The sequence below is a fragment of the Dendropsophus ebraccatus genome, chromosome 7, assembly GCF_027789765.1.
Source record: "Dendropsophus ebraccatus isolate aDenEbr1 chromosome 7, aDenEbr1.pat, whole genome shotgun sequence".
NCBI lineage: Eukaryota > Metazoa > Chordata > Amphibia > Anura > Hylidae > Dendropsophus > Dendropsophus ebraccatus.
The window spans coordinates 148,088,021-148,110,172 of record NC_091460.1 but is presented as its reverse complement, the minus strand read 5'-3'; the positions used below and the strand labels follow the sequence as shown (position 1 = coordinate 148,110,172).

The 22,152-nt window shown below is 44.1% G+C and overlaps 1 protein-coding gene and 1 long non-coding RNA gene across 6 annotated transcripts in view; one reads left to right on the top strand and one right to left on the bottom strand.

Moving 5' to 3' along the window:
• LOC138797910 (uncharacterized) overlaps positions 1 to 18,470 on the top strand; it is a 34,233-nt gene extending 15,763 nt beyond the window's left edge. For all 3 annotated transcript variants that reach the window (XR_011364013.1, XR_011364014.1, XR_011364015.1), the window contains exons 2-4: positions 789 to 858; positions 7,557 to 7,648; positions 18,010 to 18,470. This is a non-coding gene — a long non-coding RNA (uncharacterized lncRNA). The remainder of the gene's footprint in view (positions 1 to 788; positions 859 to 7,556; positions 7,649 to 18,009) is intronic.
• TRIM2 (tripartite motif containing 2) overlaps positions 4,313 to 22,152 on the bottom strand; it is a 65,880-nt gene continuing 48,040 nt past the window's right edge. For all 3 annotated transcript variants that reach the window (XM_069978710.1, XM_069978709.1, XM_069978708.1), the window contains exons 3-12: positions 20,371 to 20,602; positions 18,206 to 18,357; positions 17,452 to 17,632; positions 16,042 to 16,765; positions 13,399 to 13,502; positions 10,161 to 10,328; positions 8,919 to 9,087; positions 7,337 to 7,407; positions 5,375 to 5,515; positions 4,313 to 4,930 (exon numbers count right to left, since the gene is read on the bottom strand). In XM_069978710.1, coding sequence (XP_069834811.1) covers positions 4,778 to 4,930; positions 5,375 to 5,515; positions 7,337 to 7,407; positions 8,919 to 9,087; positions 10,161 to 10,328; positions 13,399 to 13,502; positions 16,042 to 16,765; positions 17,452 to 17,632; positions 18,206 to 18,357; positions 20,371 to 20,602 — 2,095 coding nt within the window. In that variant the 3' untranslated portion in view covers positions 4,313 to 4,777. The remainder of the gene's footprint in view (positions 4,931 to 5,374; positions 5,516 to 7,336; positions 7,408 to 8,918; positions 9,088 to 10,160; positions 10,329 to 13,398; positions 13,503 to 16,041; positions 16,766 to 17,451; positions 17,633 to 18,205; positions 18,358 to 20,370; positions 20,603 to 22,152) is intronic.

Here is a 22,152-nt window from a genome sequence, read left to right as displayed (position 1 = left end):
TCCTAGTGTGTAAGCTCTTGTGTCCTCCCCAGTCCTCCTAGTGTGTAAGCTCTTGTGTTCCCCCAGTCCTCCTAGTGTGTAAGCTCTTGTGTCCTCCCCAGTCCTCCTAGTGTGTAAGCTCTTGTGTTCCCCCAGTCCTCCTAGTGTGTAAGCTCTTGTGTTCCCCCAGTCCTCCTAGTGTGTAAGCTCTTGTGTCCTCCCCAGTCCTCCTAGTGTGTAAGCTCTTGTGTCCTCCCCAGTCCTCCTAGTGTGTAAGCTCTTGTGTCCTCCCCAGTCCTCCTAGTGTGTAAGCTCTTGTGTCCTCCCCAGTCCTCCTAGTGTGTAAGCTCTTGTGTCCCCCCCAGTCCTCCTAGTGTGTAAGCTCTTGTGCCCCCCCCCAGTCCTCCTAGTGTGTAAGCTCTTGTGTCACCCCCCCCCCCCCAGTCCTCCTAGTGTCACCCCCAGTTCCTGACATGGACAGATGTGTCAGACTGGAGAGAATACACCACTTCCTGTAGCACATACAGCAGCTTATAAGTACTGGAAGACAAGATTTTTAGATAGAAGAAAATTACAAATCGATACAACCAGTTGATTTGAAAGAAAAGGATTTTTGGTGAACAACCCCTTTAAATAAAAACTATTGACACAAGATTGTGGAGGGAAATAAAAGCTGTGAGTTTGTACAGTCGGGATCTCTCTGAAGCTTTGCTGACACGGAAACGTTTACAGTCGTCATATGAAACACACGGGACAGAAATTTGTAGGTACAATCCAAATATTTATTGACCGGTTGTTTTCTATTACAGGAATTGGAGCGATTGTGTTAGGGAGCGGCACTCTCATCATCCTATACAAATCTGAGCCGTAAGAAATACAGTAAGTATACAGCTATGAAAAACAACCGTATATACAGGTGTGTGTGCAGGACTAGGATGGCACTGTTATACCAACCGTATATACAGGTGTGTGTGCAGGACTAGGATGGCACTGTTATACCAACCGTATATACAGGTGTGTGTGCAGGACAAGGATGGCACTGTTATACCAACCGTATATACAGGGGTGTGTGCAGGACAAGGATGGCACTGTTATACCAACCATATATACAGGTGTGTGTGCAGGACTAGGATGGCACTGTTATACCAACCGTATATACAGGTGTGTGTGCAGGACTAGGATGGCACTGTTATACCAACCGTATATACAGGTGTGTGTGCAGGACTAGGATGGCACTGTTATAAGAAGCTGGCATGGTTCTGTGGATAGAAGGAATCTAGTAATGTGTAAAGAATATATTCTGATATATTCATCACCAAATCAGGATCAGACTTAAAGGGGTTAAGGGAGAAGTCTGGCGAAAATTGTTATTAAAATATTGTATTGCCCCCCCAAAAGTTAAACAAATCCCCAATATACACTTATTACGCAAAATGCTTATAAAGTGCTTTTTCCCTGCACTTAGTACTGCATCAGGGCTTCACTTCCTGGATAACACGGTGATGTCACTTCCTGGATAACACGGTGATATCACTTTCTGGATAACACGGTGATGTCACTTTCTGCATAACATGGTGCTGTCACTTCCTGGATAACACGGTGATATCACTTTCTGGATAACACGGTGATGTCACTTCCTGGATAACATGGTGATGTCACTTCCTGGATAACATGGTGATGTCACTTCCTGGATAACATAGTGATGTCACGACTCCTAGAGCTGTGCGGGCTGTGGCTGCTGGAGAGGATGATCCACAGACAGCCGCCCCGGGGTCTCCATCCACAGACAGCCGCCCCGGGGTCTCCATCCACAGACAGCCGCCCCGGGGTATCCATCCACAGACAGCCGCCCCGGGGTCTCCATCCACAGACAGCCGCCCCGGGGTCTCCATCCACAGACAGCCGCCCCGAGGTCTCCATCCACAGACAGCCGCCCCGGGGTCTCCATCCACAGACAGCATGTCCATAACTGTGGGCTGCTCCTCACTCCGGCCAAACGTCTAGGATCCTCCCCGCTACTGACTGACGTCAGTCTCTGTGATGTTAGGAGTTGAATCCTAAGATAAATTGTTCCCCGATCCGCCCTGGCAGCCGCTGATATTGTTTAGGAGAGGTGGATGGGCGGGTAAGAATACCTTCATCCTCAGCACCCCATATACTATAGCGAGATATCAGCCAGTTACTTCTAACCTGCGGATAGTTTCCCCTTTATTAGAACACATCCTGGTCACACCGCTGCAGCACATACACTGTGCTAGACGCATTTCTTGGAATTCTTTACACAGCGGTAAAGTGACCGGCACCTGTACTCGCAGCTTCTGGTTATTCTACCATGGTATGGTGTAAAACCTTAGGGAAGGAATCAGGGATGATTTAGGATCTAGGACGCAGGGTCTGAGCGGAAAGGATGACGATGATGTAATCCTCCATAAACCTCCATCTAACCCCAATAAGCTGCCCATCTCATGCCGTTTAATTCCAGGAAACTTGTAAAATTGCAGAAAAATGATGATCCCGGACAGCTCTGGGGGGGGGGGGGGGGGAAGAGGAGAGATAGAGATAGAGAGATAGAGAGAGAGAGAGAGAGAGAGAGAGAGAGAGAGAGAGAGAGAGAGAGAGAGAGGCTATGCTCGCAGGATGACTTCTGATATGGACAGTATTTGTGAGCAGAATACATAAGTACTGTACACAGAAATACACCTGAAATGCTCCCACCACACTCATCGCATGTATTTCAATGGGCAATGTATGCAGCGGTGTACATGCCGCATGCATTTTTTGACCATTTAAAAATTCACGTATTATAACAAAACAAAATGTGAAAAAAATTTACTAAGTTTTTAGTAAAATGTGAATTTCCTTTGCCGATTCTTTTTAATCAGCGTCTTATTTTTTGTCTGATGCCCCATGTGAGCATAGCCCTTGTCAGTTCCCTTGTGTTTTCTGTCAGGAAGGTGTAAGTAAGTGCATAGGATGGTCTGGAATACACATGCCGTGCTAGTAAAGAGGCTTTTACATATTCTAGATCAACATTTTAATTTTCAATTGAGAAATACAGATGTTTAAAATGTCAGTACCGTCCACTATTGGATTATGAAAACTCTGGACCGTTTTACTTGCTTCACTACTTCAGTGTATTATAAGACTTAACAATCACTCTGCGAGCCACAAGGCTGGGATCACATGCACATAAGGCTTTTAGGTGCACATGTTTTTAAAGGGATTATCTAAGTGTTGGAAATCATGGCCACTTTCTTCCAGAAACAGCGCCCATCTTGGTTGTGTGTGGTATTGCAGCTCAGTTTCATTGCAGTGAATGGAGCTGAATTGTAATACCACACACAACCCAGAGACAGGGGTGGCGCTGTTTTTACAAGAATATAGCTGTGTCTTTCCTAAGCCGAGATAAGCTCTTTAAAAGTGACAACTGCACGACCAATAACCACATCACTATGGCTGCATTTACATGACTGTGTAATTGCCAACATTGCATGCAATACATGCAATGGATTATTTCCCCACCGGCATGATGTATCAATAGAATGCTGGCAGCGGGGAAAGTCTTTGAATAGCCACAGCACTGTAAATGACAGAGCTGCGCGGCTGTGTCACTACAGTGTTGCAGCGACTCATTTCCCGGCATGATACTGATACATCATGCCGGGTGGGAAAGAATCCATTGCATGTATTGCATGTAAGGCCCGCAAATCCACGGACATGTAAATGCAGCCTAAACCACAGCGATTTACACCGTTACCATACTGCATGTGAACCCAACCTCAGTCACAGCAGTCAGAGCCCTCATTATCGCTGGGTGAACATAATCGGAAAGTTTTGTTTTTCTATTTTTTTCTTTTTTAGCAAATGGTAAGAAAAGCAAATCTTCTATACAATCACTCATTGCCTGATCTGTAGTTAATGCCATGTATTATATTAGTACAGGCCCACACGCTTATGGCTATAAATCCCATCCAAGGCTTCACGTTGCCATTTTAGTTTCCACTAACTTGAATAGAAGACTCCGATAAGTCTTATGCTGGGATAGAGGCATGCAATGTTTCCGCAGGGGATAAGTTTGGTATCTATGGGTGTCTGTCAATAAGGCATATAGCTCCATCGCTCGTCACCCCTCATGGGATTCACAACCAACATTCATTTCAACTTTTTAGTTTAGTAGTTTTTCTATTTTGTATAAAAATGGAAAAATGTGCATGAAATGAAAGACTAAACACATCATCACCCCTCATCAATGTACCACGAGATAAATAGAAGTGCACAGAACCTGCAAATGGCCGCCGAGATAAGGCTTCAATTATTACAAATGGGACAGGAGTTTGTAAAGTGTCTGAATACACGTGTACATTTACTATGTTACATTTATGTTGTTTCCTATGCTTAAATACAATACCTACCAGGATACACCGAGCTAGAAGACTTCTGGAGTTCAGTGCTGGGCAAATAATGTCTGACAACAACTGATTCTAGAACCCAGGAGCTCCACAAAGGAGCGCCAGGTCCGTGAGTTCTAAGAGGTCAAAGTCCGAAGTGCACAAGATGAGTGGCTGTAAAGGTTCCAGTAACACGTTAATGGCATAATCCTATCTTACAATGGAAAGTTCAGTGTGTAGCGATGAAGCAATCTGACACAGACATGAGCCATCGCCAAGACGTAAACATGATCACATGGAGGAGATTAAATAAGGGAAAGTCATCCGGAAATCACTTCCATCCATCTTGCTAGAAGTTCCATTGGCTCTTATTGAGTGCAGTAAGTCCCACAAACATGGCCGCTCTCCAGTTACTGTAAGTACCGGTAAACTTTAAAACAATGGTTTCCAGAGTCTGCTACAACAACATGGCCGTCTGAGGTGAGAGCCAGTCCCTGGGGACCGTACAGGGGGTCAGCAGAGGTGTTAATGTAAGACAAAAATGATCCACTCCCATCGAAAACCTAAAGTACACACAAAAATAATATTTACTAGGAGAGTAACATAATATAGATAGCTATGGAAAAATTATATAAATGTAAGTGAAGCCTCATCTATGGTCACAAAGGTCAATTCTTGTACAAATAGAATATTAACCTACAAACAGAAGCCTTTATGTAGTAATACTTTGTGGATTCGGAACCTAGGGATTGTATAAAAAATAATGGAGGTTGCGATTGTGATTAAACTCCAGAAAGTCTACTAAGGTCATGTAATGTAGCAGGTTCCATCCTCAGGTCTTGGAAATATGGCGGTGGACGTCATGTGTCCTGGCCAGAGGTCTACAGGTATTATACATTATATAGATTCTATAACTGTTATGTATAAGTAATGGTTGGATGGATTGTATCGCTGTAATTGTAACTAGCTGTAGGTTACTGGAACACATGACATTACTCGGCTCTTACTTGGATTCTGCTGTTTCCCCAGTCAGCGACTATTATATTCCCATTGGAATCCACAGCTACTCCAGTTGGTGCATTAAACTGCCCATTGCCTTCTCCATTTGATCCAAACTTCAAGATAAACTCACCATCTTGGTTGAATACCTGGACATGGATGTGAGAAAAAATATCCCCATGAGGCCACATAACAAAGCAGTAAATTATATTTGTTTATGAAGAGTCTAAACTTTATGAAGAGTCTAAAAAGTAATAGTGTATCAGTATGGTGAGCAACAGGTTTTATCAGGGTCTACTACCACTTGTTAGGATTGTTACAGAGATGTCATCCGAAGATTTTTAGCTTGTTTATTAACTGCAAATTCACACTACGTTTTTGCAATCAGTTTTTTCCATCCGTTTTTTGCAAAAAACGGATGCCTTTGTGTGCATTGGTTTTGATCCATTTTTCCATTCACTTCCATTAAAAAAAAAAAAAAAAAAAACACGGATCAAAGCGGAACAAAATGAAGTCGACTACGTTTTAATGTACGTAAAAAAAAAAAAAAACGGATCTGTTTTGATCAGTTTTTTTTTTTTATAATGGAAGTCAATGGGAAAACAGATCAAAACAGATGCACACAAAGGCATCATTTTTTTCATACTTTTTTTTTTTTTTTTTTTTGCAAAAACTGGATGAAAAAAAGGATTGCAAAAACGTAGTGTGAACCCAGCCTTACTTTTCTATACAGTAAACTGACCCAGCATATGCCAAAGAGACACTCCACGGGAAAATATCCTTTGTGGATATTTTAGATGTGTGGCAGAAATTGACATCCCATCCCATATGTTATTTGATGCTCAAAACCATGGCCGTTGTTTTCAGTATTCTTTTTTTTTTTTTTGCATACTTTGTTGGCCATCTGTACATTACTGCAGTTTAGGTTAAATGATGGCCACTATTAACACCCTTTTGGCCGTGGCTTTTATTAAAGGTTTTGATTTTAGTATAAAAACGGTGCAAGAACGGTGAAAAAAAATGCATGTAACTAACAAAATAACAGGTGCAAATTAATGACACAAACTGCAAACAGCGGCTCTTGTTTAATATATTTTGTGAACTAACAGGCAGTTTACATGGAGTAAAACTGGCAGAATTCCGCAGTGGAATCGTGCCAGCCCATGGCAGTCTATGGGAGGCTCATGCGCCTCCTCTCTCCGCTTGGAAGAATTGACACATCAATTCTTCCGCATGGAGAGAGGAGGCGCAAGCCCTCCCATAGACTGCCTGTATGACACGGAGGGTGGTGGAATTCCGCAAATTTTACTCTGTTTGAACTGGCCCTAACCGCCTTTGCTTCCATAGACTTAAATGGAAATCATTGAAGTCTTGAAAACAACAGCTGTTATTTAAATTAAAATCGTGGCCGATATTTTGGTAAAAAAGGACAGCGTGGACCATGGCCTAAATAAAGGACAGCGTGGACCATGGCCTAAATAAAGGACAGCGTGGACCATGGCCTAAATAAAAGGACAGTGTGGACCATGGCCTAAACAAAGGACAGCGTGGACCATGGCCTAAATAAAAGGACAGCGTGGACAATGGCCTAAATAAAAGGACAGCGTGGACCATGGCCTAAACAAAGGACAGCGTGGACCATGGCCTAAACAAAAGGACAGCGTGGACCATGGCCTAAACAAAAGGACAGCTTGGACCATGGCCTAAACAAATGGACAGCGTGGACCATGGCCTAAACAAAAGGACAGCTTGGACCATGGCCTAAACAAATGGACAACGTGGACCAATTACTGAACATGATTTGAGGAGCAGCATTCTATTTATGGTGTGTATACTGTATATACATCCATACATTGCACACAGATAATCTGTGAATACTGTTAGGATTCAGCAAAGATTCTGTGTCTGTATTCTGACAGAACGTAAAACATAATACACAGAATATTCTAGTAATTGTAAAGCTGCAGTACCTTAACTGAATGGTTATGGAAGTCAGTGACTATAATTTCATTATTGCTATTCACAGCAGCAAAGTGGGGTCCTAGAGAAAAGGAGAATTATACAGAGAATTAACATTTTGCAAACAGCGGCAGAATAAAGACCTATAACCATATGAAAGGAACAGTCTATTAGGATGTGAGGAACATCCGAACGCTCAGAGGTACACCTAATGTTCTTATTACATTGCAGTGTCTGTCAGAGGGACGGGGGAGCTCCTAGCATCATACCTCAGCAGGAAGCCACTGGATAAGCACATAGCGACATGTCAGTCGGCTCCCAAGGTAAAGAAACCTAAACACGCATGTACTGTATTGTTGGGTGACTATGAAATAGCCCGGTCAGCTATTCCACATTGATAGTAAACTCCCAGAGGCCAAAAGGCCCTTTCTGCAAATGCAGTGTGAATGTGGCCAAAAATTCTGCCGGATCATATTGTTTTCTATCCATTTAAAGGAGAAGTCCGGTAAAAATTTTTATTAAAGTATTATATTGCCCCCCAAAAGTTATACAAATCCCCAATATACACTTATTACGAGAAATGCCCATAAAGTGCTTTTTTCCCTGCACTTACTACTGCATCAAGGCTTCACTTCCTGGATAACATGGTGATGTCACTTCCTGGATAACATGGTGATGTCACTTCTTGGATAACATGGTGATGTCACTTCCTGGATAACATGGTGATGTCACTTCTTGGATAACATGGTGATGTCACTTCCTTGATAACACAGTGATGTCACGACTCCCTGAGTTGTGAGGGCTGTGGCTGCTGGAGAGGATGATGGCAGGGGGACACAGGGCACTAGAAGGACACTGAGCATCCCCCTGCCATCATCCTTTCCAGCAGCCACAGCTGCACAGCTCTGGGAGTCGTGACATCACCATGTTATCAAGGAAGTGACATCACCATGTTATCCAAGAAGTGACATCACCATGTTATCCAAGAAGTGACATCACCATGTTATCCAGGAAGTGACATCACCGTGTTATCCAGGAAGTGACATCACCATGTTATCAAGGAAGTGACATCACCATGTTATCCAAGAAGTGACATCACCATGTTATCCAGGAAGTGACATCACCGTGTTATCCAGGAAGTGACATCACCATGTTATCCAGGAAGTGAAGCCTTGATGCAGTAGTAAGTGCAGGGAAAAAAACACTTTATGGGCATTTCCCATAATAAGTGTATATTGGTGATTTGTATAACTTTTGGGGGGCAATACAATACTGTAATAAAAATTTTCATGAATTTCATGACATTCATGAATCATTGGTCCAACTGTTGTGGACCCCACCGTTCTACAAATAAAGGGAGTGCAGCTCTAGAAGCTTCTTTATTGATTCCCCCAGCACAGAAGCTTATAGTTTCCCGAATCACACAGGGTCCCAGAGGCCGGGTGAGAAGGATATATCCTAACAATATATCATACCATAGACTGGAAATACCTCCTGGATTTCCATCTTACACATCATGGTCAGTCATAAAGTCTTTGCATAAATGTACAAAATATCCATGAGAAGATTGTCTACATATTACTCCAACTGTACCTGCAAACTGCTTGTCCCCGTTCCCTCGACTTCCAAACCTGGTTACTATTTTACCATTGGGCTGGAAGATGAACACACAACATGCCTTGTTGTCCACCACAATTATATGTCCATTGCGATCCACCGATACACCTTTGGGTCCCATCAATTTTCCTGATCCAATTTTTGTCTGTCAAGTAAAGGCATAACCATGAGTATAAATCGTTCCTTGTAAAAGGACCATTATCGTTCGAATTTGCATGATAACGATCGAATTCGAACGATAATCGTACGTGTAAACGCAGCGAACGATCAAACGACGAGCGATAAATCGTTCATTTTGATCTTTCAACATGTTCTCAAATCATTGTTGATCGTTCGCAAAAAATTCGCAGATCGTTCAGTATAAACAGTCTTTCAATGATTTTACCTATGTGTGAGAGAGGCTTAAACGATCGCAAAACGATCGCATAGCAAATTTTCCGTACGATGTATCGTTCCGTCTAAACGCTGATCGTTATAAAAAAAAAAAACATTGTTCATTCAAAATCGTTAATCGTGCTATCGGGCGAATTATCGCTCTGTGTAAAAGTACCATAAGGAAACACCAGCTTACTCATACCTGCTGATGGGTACCTGTAGCTGGACGGCTGGGGATTCCGATGCTGGTTGCCTTATTTTGCTCCTCTGCGCCATTTCCCACCAATTTATCAAAAATAAAATATGCAAATAAACTAGTTTGGTGCACTGGAGGGTGTTCCCCGGCCCTTCAGTGCACCCTCCTGCCCGCCCACTGGCTCCTACATTCACATATATGCATAAGTAGTTACGTCTCTCTGTTCTCTCCAGATCTGGGGAGAAGAGAGAGGTGTCACTGCTTAGCAGGAGGACGTACTAGCCGGGGGGGGGGGGGGGGCAACCAGGCCGAGGAGCACCCCCAGCGCCTCAAATGGGTTCATCTGCATATTTTCTTTTTAGGAAACTACTGGAAAATCGTGCCGAGGAGCAAAATAAGTAGACGAGCACCGAAATCACCACCTGTCCAGCTGCAGGTTTATACGTACAAATCTGCTGATCGTTTACCTTTAAGGACTTTTTCACATATAAGGTAAAAATCTCTTCCCTGCAAGATGGGCACAAACTTTACTTATAGTGTGTGATGCAGTACTAAAAATTGCCTGTTGGATAAACTGGTTTCTTGAGGTCCTGTAACTTCCGACCATTATATATGACTGTTGTGTATGCATCCACAAAGCCATTTACCTTGAACTTGCCATCATTGGAGAATATGCTGACCCACTTATTGTCATAGTCCGCTATGATGATGTCGCCACTTGGGTGCACCGCTACCCCTGTTGGTCTCTGTAGCTGTCCGGGCGATCTTCCTCGAATGCCAAAGCGGCTTTTGAATTGGCCGTCATTGGAAAATATCTGGAATACGAGTAATGGAAAACGTTTAGTCAGAGCTAACATAACAATACAAATCTCATAGCACACGGATTCTTATGTTCAGTCACTTCCCCATGTGCCATGCATCTGTAGAATTTTTTTTTATTTACAGATTTTTGCGTTACTACCTAACTGTAAATAACAGAGCAAAGACCGGGACTAACCTGATAGATCTGGTATAATGGGCTTGTATCTGACAGATAGGACCTTACTTTTAGCTATTTTTCATTTATGTTATATATAATCAATATCGATAAAAATAAATGATTGACATGACATCAGATCTTCAGAATAAAAACATAAAAATGTATAATCACAGATGGACATTACGGAACAGTGTGTGTTGTGTGTCGGTTACGGCTTCGGATATACGATGATATAAAACAACCTAGTTAGTGGATATGTATTAAGCCTAGCTCCAGACACCGTAATTTAAAAATTATTAGTATGTGATTATTATTGTGTTTTTTTTTTCTTCTTTCTTGTGCTTTTACTTAATTCCCAGAACCCCTGACTCTCTTACACTATATATTTCCTTTATATATTGAGCTCTCATAGTGGTTACAGAAAGCAGCCAGTCCCCATGATTTCCCCTGCGATGTGCCAGTGGTCCTAAAGTAGTAGTGGCTGCCTGTATTATACACATGGGATTTATAAGGACTGGCATCTCTTATGACCATGTTAAAAATCCCCCACCAGCGCAGTGGCTGCAGGATTTATGTAGAAGCTTGAAGCTGGCCTGGATTTTCCCAATCATTTACCCCGGTGAGAAAGTGTAAATTGTGGTAAATGCAACGCACGCAGGCAACCGTCCTCTGTATGGCCACACCCTATGTGTCGCCACCCCCCCTCTGTGTGGCCACGCCCTTTCTATGTGTGACCACACCCCTCTGTGTTCCCCTATGCCCATCACACCCTTTGCATAAACCAAAACCAAAAATTAAGATATATACCGGAGTTTGGGTGATACATAAGGGTATATACCAGACACTAAAATGAAACCCTGAGAATATAAAGCCTGAAGCTACAATCTGCAGGAAATACTGAACTAACACGATTTATGGAAATCCCAACATTCCCCTAGTGTCAGCAGCCAAAGGAACACAGTGGAAATTTCCACTCAACGCTGAGATCAGAATGTGAAGTGAGTCCATGTCCTGAGGTCGGGAAGCGGCATCCACAGCGATATCATACATCAAATCCGCAGCTGGATAGAAACAATAGAAAGACGAGCGAGCGATAGTATTCTCATACAGTCTTATCCGATTATCGGCCACAGTCTGGTGAGGAGGCCGGGATGTGGGAGAACCAGGGGCGGCTCTCTCCCTTCTATCACTACAGGAGGATGTGCAGCCATAGCTAATATATACAGGCGGGAAGAGACCGAATACAGCGCACTTAACCTCTTAGTTCCCAGTCTTTCTTTGGCTTTAATAATAAGCCACAATCTTTTTTCTATTCTTTACTCTCTTCATCTCAGCATTCATAACTTTCTTTTTTTTTCAGGATTTTCTTTTTCCCCTTTATAAATATAAGCCCCCCTCCCTCTTTAGATTCTGATTTTGGCTCAAAAATATCCTAAGGATGCTGCCAACTCCTGTGTATGTGATATCCCCAACCCGTGTAAGTATGGAGCAGACTATATCTGAAGGCGTCTCGTACCTGCAAACAAGATGGTGGCAGGCGATTCTTTCAGTCCTGTACATGGAGGGGGGAGGCCGCCGTGCATTGGACTCCATTGAACTGTTAGGGTCCTTTTATATGTACAGATAAACCGCTAAAGCGCTCGATTAGGGAATGACCAGAGATTTTTTTTTTCTTTTAAACGATTTATATGAGAAGATAAATCGCTATGAAAAGTCATTAATTGGATTGTAATTGCTTTCCTATCTATATACTGTGAATAATGAGAGATTTACATAGAAAGACCCCAGAACGATTAACAATGTTTTTGCAGTCGGCTCTAAAGATGCGATCAGCGGCGCACCAACAAACTTTCGTCCTTTGATTGATTGTTGCCGCTTTCACACCAGAAAGTGATCACTTACATTCAAACGATTTAACAATTTTTTTCACGATAATCGTTCTGTGTAAAAAGGCCCTTTAGTCAAACAACCCCTGAACAATTCTGCAAAGTGGCAGGGGACACTATCCTGCTGAAAGAGGGAATCCCACAGCCTTGGTATAACCATTAGGTGGTGGTGTCCACGTAACATCCACATGAATACCAGGACCTAAGATTTCCCAGCAGATTATTGCCTGTGCTCCATTCTCTGCTTCCTCTAGTGGATTCCAGTGTCGTCTCTTCCCCAAGAAAGTGACAAACAGCAGTCACTTCCATCAGATCCTTATGGTTGTGAATTTCTCCTGCGTCCAACACAGATCTCACTGCCTAATATATCCCACTATGTGACACCAGATAATGGCTGATCGGTGTGTGTGTGTATAAACTGTATGAAGCTGTCCTAGCAAATACACTAAAAGCACTTTTATATTAGCAGCTTTAGTTTCTCTTGAACACACAGAGTACCCGGAGCTCCAGGCGGTGTGCCAGCTCAAGCTGACCTTAAAGGGGCATTCAACTCTCTTGATATTGTAGCTTCTGTGTAATTCCTTGTAATTTACACTGTAGCCTCTTTGTAATGCTGGGAGGGTTAATCTGACGTCAAGTTGCTAATGAACTCACTGTGATTAACCCTCCCAGCGTGACAAAGAAGCTACAATGTTGCAGATACAGCCTGCCAGGGACTTGTTAACATCATCTGTCTCAGAAGTGAGGGGGGGAGGAAGGGGAGACAGAGAGAAAAGCACAGACAGGTTTTTGTGTCTTCAGCAGAAAGCAGCAGCTGAGAACTGGGGGAAGAAGATTGAATAAATAAGTATGGAATGAATTGTTAGTCTCACCATGGACAGCAACATGTTAAAAGTTATGTTTGAGTGGAATACCCCTTTAAGTTCCTTCAAAACGTTTCTGAATTGCGATCCTATATTTTCTTGGTGCTATGGACAAGTCTAGTGTGTGTGAGACGCCACCCATGCCACCCACGCTTACCTGGACACATTGGTTGTTGCTGTCCGCAATCAGTATTTTTCCATTGGTGGACGCCGCTACTCCTTGAAGATTAGTAAATTCACCTTTGTTTCTTCCTTTTGTACCTAAAAGTGATAAAAAAAATAGCTGTGGAAAGTGTGATGAGGCGCATCAGAACCCTTACTGTACTCCATTCCTTTACAGTAGAAAGACGGCAAATATCCTAACACCACAACAACAGGATATAAATAATTACAGAGAAAGGGAGAGCAGGAAATGTATCGGTGGAGACACCGGAGAAGGGACGGCTGTTAGGGCTATCCGTAACACATGGGGGATCTGCTGGAGAAAGGAATACACAAAGCACTACACGTCCAGGAGCAGCGGCATCACTAGTAATCACTGGGGCCCAGAGACCACCAACAACGGGAGTAAGGTACTGCTATAGGTACTGCCATATCCAGGAGCAGGGCTATAGCTAGTAATCACTGGGGCCCATAGAAAACTAACAGCAGTAAGGTACTGCTATAGTTACTGCCATATCCAGGAGCAGGGCATCACTATCCAGGGCCCAGAGACCACTAACAGGAGTAAGGTACTGCTATAGTTACTGCCACGTCCGGGAGCAGGGGCATCACTATCCAGAGACCACTAACAGAAGTAAGGTACTGCTATAGTTACTGCCACGTCCGGGAGCAGGGCATCACTATCCAGGGCCCAGAGACCACTAACAGGAGTAAGGTACTGCTATAGTTACTGCCATGTCCGGGAGCAGGGGCATCACTATCCAAGGCCCAGAGACCACTAACAACGGGAGTAAGGTACTGCTATAGTTACTGCCACGTCCAGGATAACATCAGTAGCAGAAGCAATGCTCATCCCCTGTAGTTAGCTACGTCCAAGAACAACATTGTAATGTATTTAATAGGAAATGTGATAATCGGAAGCTGCTGCTTCACTCCATCAAAACAAATCCCGGGTGCCAGATCAGGAGTCTAAATAAAATATGGAAATTTTCCGGTGCTGCCGGCAGAGAAACACATAAGACAGTATGTACTGGAGCAGTGGCGTACCTACCATAGAGGCAGGGAAGGTGGTTGCTGTGGGGCCCGTGGAGGGAGGGTCCAGGGAAGATAAGAGCCTCCCGTGTCCTTTTGCTTAACCCCTTATTTACTGCAATGTGTAAGTGACCCAGTGTTCTCTTACATGCTGCAACACAAAAAAGGTTAATACAGAAGACAATTAGCTCTCTGCCTTACTGCGCTGATAACCTCTGACCTCTGTTCTCTGAGTTCCTGCAGAGGTCAGGGGTTATCAGTGCAGGAGTAGGGAAGGAAAGAGCTAATTGTCTTCTGTATTAACCCTTTTTTGTGTTGCAGCATGTAAGAGAACATCAGGTTACTTACACACTGCAGTAAATAAAAGGTTAAGCAAAAGGTAGTCTGCCCCTGCGCCTATGTATATAACCATAGGATTCTGCCTCTGGCCACAAGAGAATTTTTTCTTTTTTGGCCACATCAACGAGTGTGTGTGTAATATATATTATATATATATATATTTTTTTTTTTTTTATTAGTGTGTAGGGGACGGGGGGCCATACAATTTTTTGCTATGGGGCCCCATGAACCCTAGCTACTTCCCTGTACTGGAGTCATTGGCGACACATATTAGGTACATAGACGACACTGCAGATGACAGGGGTGTTACTGTGAGCAGCACTACTATACTATATATCTATATCAGGAAGAGATTATCAGAGCGTTCAGCAGCATCCGTGTGTACAAGGTCATCAGAATGCAATATATACACCAGGTCAGCAGAGCATATAACAGCATAATAATGTATATGGAGCTACAGAATACATTAGTACATTGTACACCAAAGCTACAACGGCCGACAACGTGAGGGAAGCAGCAGCCATAACAGGAGGAGGCAGATTTGCTAAATGAATAGATTTGCAGACATTAAACCTGATGAGTCCTAAAATATAACTATATTAGCAGAGATGAGAATACCCCTTTCGGCTATGTTCACACTATTTTTTTTTATGACAAGAACGGCCATTGTTCGCAAATTAAACAGCAGCTGTTCTCATAAAATAATGAGCAGCATTGAAATCAATGCAAACAGCGACTGTTGTGCACACCGTGTATTCAACAACGACAGCTGTTCACTACGGCCACACAAATAATTGTCATGTCCGTTATTTGCAGCCATTGCTCAGAAACAGCGACTGCAAATACCAGTCAGTTCGCGCACAGCCTGGCTCTCATGTCGGCCGTAGTGTGGCGGACAGATTTCAGTGATTTAAATATAATGTTCATCCAGCTGATAAAGCAGTGTTGGCTGGATGAACATGTAAGACAGCGGCCGTTGTTATACACCGTGTGATCATGGCCTTAAGCTTATTTAGCCCGGAGTTGCCATATAGTCACACGATACAGAATAGCTCAAACAAAGCCGTCGTTTCCCGCTATGATAACCATTTACACGTCTATATCGAGGAGCTGTTTATTGCGCTCGGCAGCGACTAGTTTCTTATTTCCTGGCTGCATATTCGGCGAAGAGGTGAAGGGAATGGGCGTTCCCACCATGTACCCCATCACCAGACACATCTGTCCATTGTACATTGTCCGTGAATGCAGTAACGCAGATGTCACTTACCTACTCGAAATATCAGATCATCCTCTATGGGGTTTTCTTTCCTTTTTCCTGTGCTGTACATACTCGCCGGCCTCTTCACGGCCTTCTGCTTGACGTGTCCACTGCCAGGAGATTTGACTCTCCTCTTGACCCCCTCTGTTGTGGGAGACACGTCTGCAGATTTCACCACCTTCAGTTTGAAGGGGCTCCCTTTGATATGCTGGTCGTACAGTCTCAGAGACAGGGTAAAGTCTCCCTCCTTTGGGATTGTATACAGATATTCATAGGTGCCGTTCTTATTGTCGAGGATTTCTCCGTCGGTGACGCTCCCATCGGGTGTGAAGAGCTCGGCGGAGATGTAGGCGCTCCCAGATTTGCACAGTTCTCCGTCCTTGTCCTTTGTGGTAATGGTAACAGACATGGGCTGGCCCACCACGCTCTGCCTCAGCCCCTCACCAGTGGCCACCGTCTCAGAGGCCACCGCATTGGTGGTCAGGATAGTTCCTAGATTATGAATAGACTTTTTCAAGCCTTCAGTCTCCACAATGAAGTCCAACTGGTCGTTCTCATGAGGATGTAATGGGAAATCCTGCTCGGCCAGTTCATTCAGCTTATCGCTCATCTGTTTCTTCACCAGTAAGACCTCCGTCTCCGTCCCATGGTTAAGTGCTTGTGCTGTGAAAGTGCTGCAACTCTTTATGCTATCCTGTCCTTCTATTAAAGTGTCTAGCTGGGCCTGGAGGACCTGAGGTCAGAGTACACAATGCGGGAGTTAGTTATTAACCAGAAGGAAAGGCCCTTCCCTAGACATACAGAAACCCATTGGATAAAGTGATATCTTATTGGCCGCTGATAGATAAGGCACTTTATGTGTTTTCCTAATGTATATAAAGCTTAAAAGGTACCAATCGGCACGATTGTGGTGATATGGTTCCCAGCTGCAGAGTACAGATCTCCTGTGCAGCTCCCCGAGGCCACCAGACCCGGCTGCGGAAGTAGCTTTACATGGGGGAAAAGAGGTTCTATTCCAGCACAGGAGGCCAGGAGAAGGGCGGCAACTAGTCATCTGGGCAGGGAGCCATTTGTGACTAGTCATGGCTCTCTGCAGGGATGACTGACAGGCAGGGACACCGGTTAGTGGCCTCTCTGCCTGTCAATCATCCGCGCACTGCGTGCTGGCAGGCAGAGAGCAGTGACTAGTCATGGGAGGTGCCCGCCATTATGACTAGTTGCCGCCCCTCTCCCGGCCTCGTACACCTTTTTCCCTGAAGTAAAATTACTGCCGCAGCGGGTGGCCTCGGGGAGCGGCACAGTAGATCTATACAGCTGAGAACTATATCACCACAATTGTGTCGGATTTTAAGCCCGTCCTATCTACACGTGCCGCCATATGTACGCAGCTTTATTGTTTCAGTGATATAAGTTACTTGCCTTATGTTTTAGCCCATAGTTCACTTCCAGTTCCATAAGTAAAACACTCTTCCGAACATTGAGCGTTTTCTGTAGGTCCTCGAAGGTTGAATGAATTTCATCGACAATACTGGACTTCTGCGCAGCCAGCTGGTTGATGATTTCAGATACAACGTGTAGTGCTGAGTCTATTTCTGGTAATCTGGAACAAAATACACATAGATCTATCACACACGTCCGTCACACACACACACGTCCGTCACACACACACACGTCCGTCACATACATATATCCAGGAAAACAAAAGTGATTGCAATGCAGAAGACAGATATTGTGGTGCAGAAAGCCGGATTTCATACAGCTTGTACCAATCCCACAGGCAATGCCCGGACAGTAGTGCCCCCTTGAGGACCTGACTGAAAACTAAACTTTTAATTACTTATTTAAAATTGTAGAATAAGTATAACAAAGAATGTATTAACAGCAGCTACTCCTGATCCTTTATGCTCCTGCCCAGGAGGATTTCATACAGTCCAGGTATGGTTCTTTATTTATAACATGTATATGTCTATCTTACAGCTACGGTCCTGAGGACGCTGTCGGTGAAGGGGTTAAGTTGTGCATTAGATCCCGTTCTTCACGATGTAACGGTAATTGCATTTGGTAAGAAACACATTTGTTTATGGCAAACAACCAAGACACAAAGTCCAATTATTGGCGTCAGGCTGCAGAGCTGTACATCAGAAAGCTGGCCACATCTGAAAGGAAGACGTACCTCTTTTTGACGGCATCCAGCTGAGCCTGCAGCGCTGCCTTATGTTGCTCCACCACGTCTTTGAGCGGCACAGTGGGGTGCTCAGCATGCTCCCCGCCAGTACAGTCTTGGCACATCGCAGTCTCACATGACTGGCAGTAAAATTCCATCACCTGCAGCACAGAAACAAGTTTTATATCACAGGGGTCAGAACAATAGCAAATGTGCCGACTACAGCGATTATATATTGTACTATAATCCCTGCCGTATTGCTGCAATAAATCTATTCCTGTAATCTGAAATTTCTACCAAGTATGATCTAAGGTGAAAGTTCCCACTCACTATATTTGCAACCAAAACCAGGAGTGGACTGAAAATCCAGAAAGGCTATGCTCACACACTGCTGAAAGATAGGAGTCATAGACAGAAGTCCAATCTAGTCATGGCTGTCATTTAATGGCAAATAATTGATGCTGTTTTGAAATATCGGTAATTATTTGCCATTAAATGACGGCCATCCTGCAAAATACTGTATGTGAGCATAGCTGAAAAGTGGATTTGTTAACAGAATATTACAGCTATAGGTCTGTACTTCTAGTGACCAAAACAGCCCAAAATGTAGAGTTTGACTTAAAGGAAAGAATCCAACAGACTCCTGAGAGTAGCGCCGCTGCCTAGTTTCAGGTCAGTCATTGGCAGGGATAAGGAGGGACGCCGCTCACATGGATACAGCAGACTCCTATAAGATACGTATAAGTCTGACGCATTGTTCCATCGTTCCTGTAGCAGTATAATAGTATATTACACTGACAATAAAAGGAAATGCTAACATCTGTCAAGTTCTTCTAAATCAGAGAACATCAGATGTGCGAGCGCTGCAGAATCTGCTATAAATATTATATGTGCAGATACGTAAATGAGATCAGGTTTAAGGCTTCTTTAAAGGACGGGATAAGTCCCTGTCTGTAACCCGAGGAATAGTTGTTGCACCAGTTGCTTTCCCCAGTTCTAGCACATTTCTAGCGCTGCTGGTCCCAGTCCAGGACCCCAGTCCTCCCATCACCATCTACTATGGAATTAGCATTTTGTTTCTAATTAAAGGTCAGAAGGATTAGGGGGGTTCAAGTAACAGGATTGTCCTCATGACAAGCTAAATTACTTGTGATCCGATTAAATCCGTTCCTTTCACTTCCTTCTGCTCATTGTCCATTCACAGACACTATAGATAGGAGTCCAGTCACACAGAACAAAGCTTCACTTCATACAATCCATTTACATAGAAGGAGAAGAGTTACTGAAGCATCATCATCCGCGTGACTATCTACACCTAGTTACTACAATAAGTCTATCAGCATAGCCCAGCCATCGATCGGCCAGGAGGGTGACTAGGAACGCTCCTTGCTCGGCCCTGTGTCGGGCCGTACCCTTAGGATACAAGATGACTTTAGCCGCATGACAGCCAGTCTAATTTATACACTTGGCGTGACGTGTCTGCAACTTGCTGCTGTCGCCTCATTTTATTACAAGTTGTGACTTGTCTCTTTACAAAATAGCCAAATCGTGTCACACGCAACTTGCATTGGGGTCTATGGTAGCAAAGCCACCTGCGACTGGTGATCTGTGACCAAAAATCTATCAAGTACAAAACACTGTTCACTAACATGTGGGGCATAGTCATGTGACCAAGGTCGGCGTGTAGCCCTAACCTTACAGACAATCCTCTGTGAGCTGAACAGTCTGAACGCCAGACTAAGGTCCTATTCACACGTTCAGCACACGGACTGTATACTGCGGAACGGACCTCAGAACTCCCAGCATCATTACCCATTACGATGCTGGGAGCTCCAGTAGAGTTTGCTCTTCTCCCTACTGTAGTGACATGGCTGAGATTTGGAACAAACCGTTTTAGAGGGAATCGGTCGGCTCTCCTGACCTGTCCGCTTCAATAAGTATCAATTATGTTTCCTATAATCTGTTCTTACTGGTTGGTTGGACCTTCCGATGTACAGGAGGGACCCTGCTTATAAGTATTCTGGGACAGACAGCTGCACCTTACTGGTCGGCCGTCCTCTGGGCTCATAGTCCGGGCCTCCTCCAGACCGTCAGCACCCACAATGATAGCATAACGTGTATAATCATTAGTATAGCCAATACATGGCAGCCTCCAGCAGTCCCACAGTTCTTACATTTCCATCATGATTGGGGCACGACAAAGGTTTTCCAGCAGCGTTCACGGTCTCCAGGATGGAGGACTCTTCTATCCCATTATCTGGACTCCGCTGCAGCACGTCCATCAGGTTAGTGATGAAGAAGTTGTTCTGTAGTGCAGAGACCCCCTTCTCAGGCAGGATGGAGGTCTGGCGGCAGACGGGGCAGGAGAGGGTCAGGCTGTGAGCGGGAATGTAATTCTGCAAACACCTGGAATGGCAGAGAGGATGGCAGACGGTCACACATTGTCCACAGTCCGGCCACATACAGGCACATCACATCTCTCAGTAGTTTCATCGTTTACGTTATCATCATTAAGAGTTTATAACGGGGGTCGGGAACCTTGGCTCTCCAGCTGAAGCTTCGCCTCTCCAGGCATGATGGGAGTTGTAGTTTTGCAGCAGCTGGAGGGCCGAGGTTCCCTTTAATAATAAACCAGGGATAACGACATTCAGAAGAAACGTATAAGTGATACAAGATAATGGTGGATTACAGAAATATGGGTAAAACGGTCATTGAGTTACGTATTTCTGCAGAGTCGCTGCTCATCGCTCAATGACATATTACCGTTTTCTCTCATGCTTTTCGAGAGGCCAAAACTACAACCCACATGGAGCCGATAATGTAAGGCTGCAGAGAATCCTGGCGAGGTCATAGACTTATGATGAAGAAATGGCGGTGTGGTTCCAGCCGTATGCTTTTCTCCCCGCCAGGAAACACAGACAGGTTCTCCTTCACCCTGGCCACAGATTGTGGAATGACTACATTCAAAGGGCTTATATGGGATTAGAAAAACATAGCTGCTTTCTTCCAGAAACAGCACCATATCCGTCCTCAGTTTCAGTGTGGTCTTGTAGCTTTATTCCATTAAAGTGAATAGAGCCGAGCTGTAATACCACACACGGCCTGAGGACAGGGGTGGTGCTGTTTCAGAAGGAAAGCAGCCGTCTTTTTATAAACCTGAGTAACTTAAACCAATGACATTTTGCTATTCACTGGGGGCATTTACTGCACTAAAAGGAAGAGACTTCTAGGTTTGTCCTAAAAAATTACGTATTATTTAAATATTGGCACTATATCCAATGGCTTGCACCTTTAGATTGTGGAGATTTAAAAACCCCTTTAAGATTAGCCATAGTAAAACCACAAAAGCAAACATGACAGTGCTAATAAAGTTTTTATTTTTAAATGGGGGATTTATGCTACCCAGACAGCGGTAACTGGGACGTATTCAGTGTAATGGAGTTTTGAGACTCTTTGATGAGGCTCCACCGGCTCTTCTTTTGCGTATTCCTGTAGGATCAGCTGACATTGGTAGAAGTATTGCAGCCTGTGGGATCTCCACCAACAGTTGATGTCAGCTATGCTAGATATTTTTACCTCCCTGCCCTTTTGTTCTCAGGGAAGTAAAATAGTGCCAGAGCAGTCCGGCTGTGGCTCACCTCTCCCTTTTCCATCAAGAATACATGAACGTCAGTAGAGATGAGCACAACTTGGGCCTGCTCAAGTCTGATTATTCTACATTTAAATACCGGTGTCTGAAGAAGTCGGATACAGCCATAGGGAGTCCTGAAGAACATGGATACAGCCATAGGGGGTCCTGGAGAACATGGATACAGCCATAGGGGGTCCAGGAGAACATGGACACAGCCCTGGGGAGTCCTGGAGAACATGGATACAGCCATAGGGGGTCCAGGAGAACATGGATACAGCCATAGAGAGTCCTGGAGAACATGGATGCAGCCATAGAGAGTCCTGGA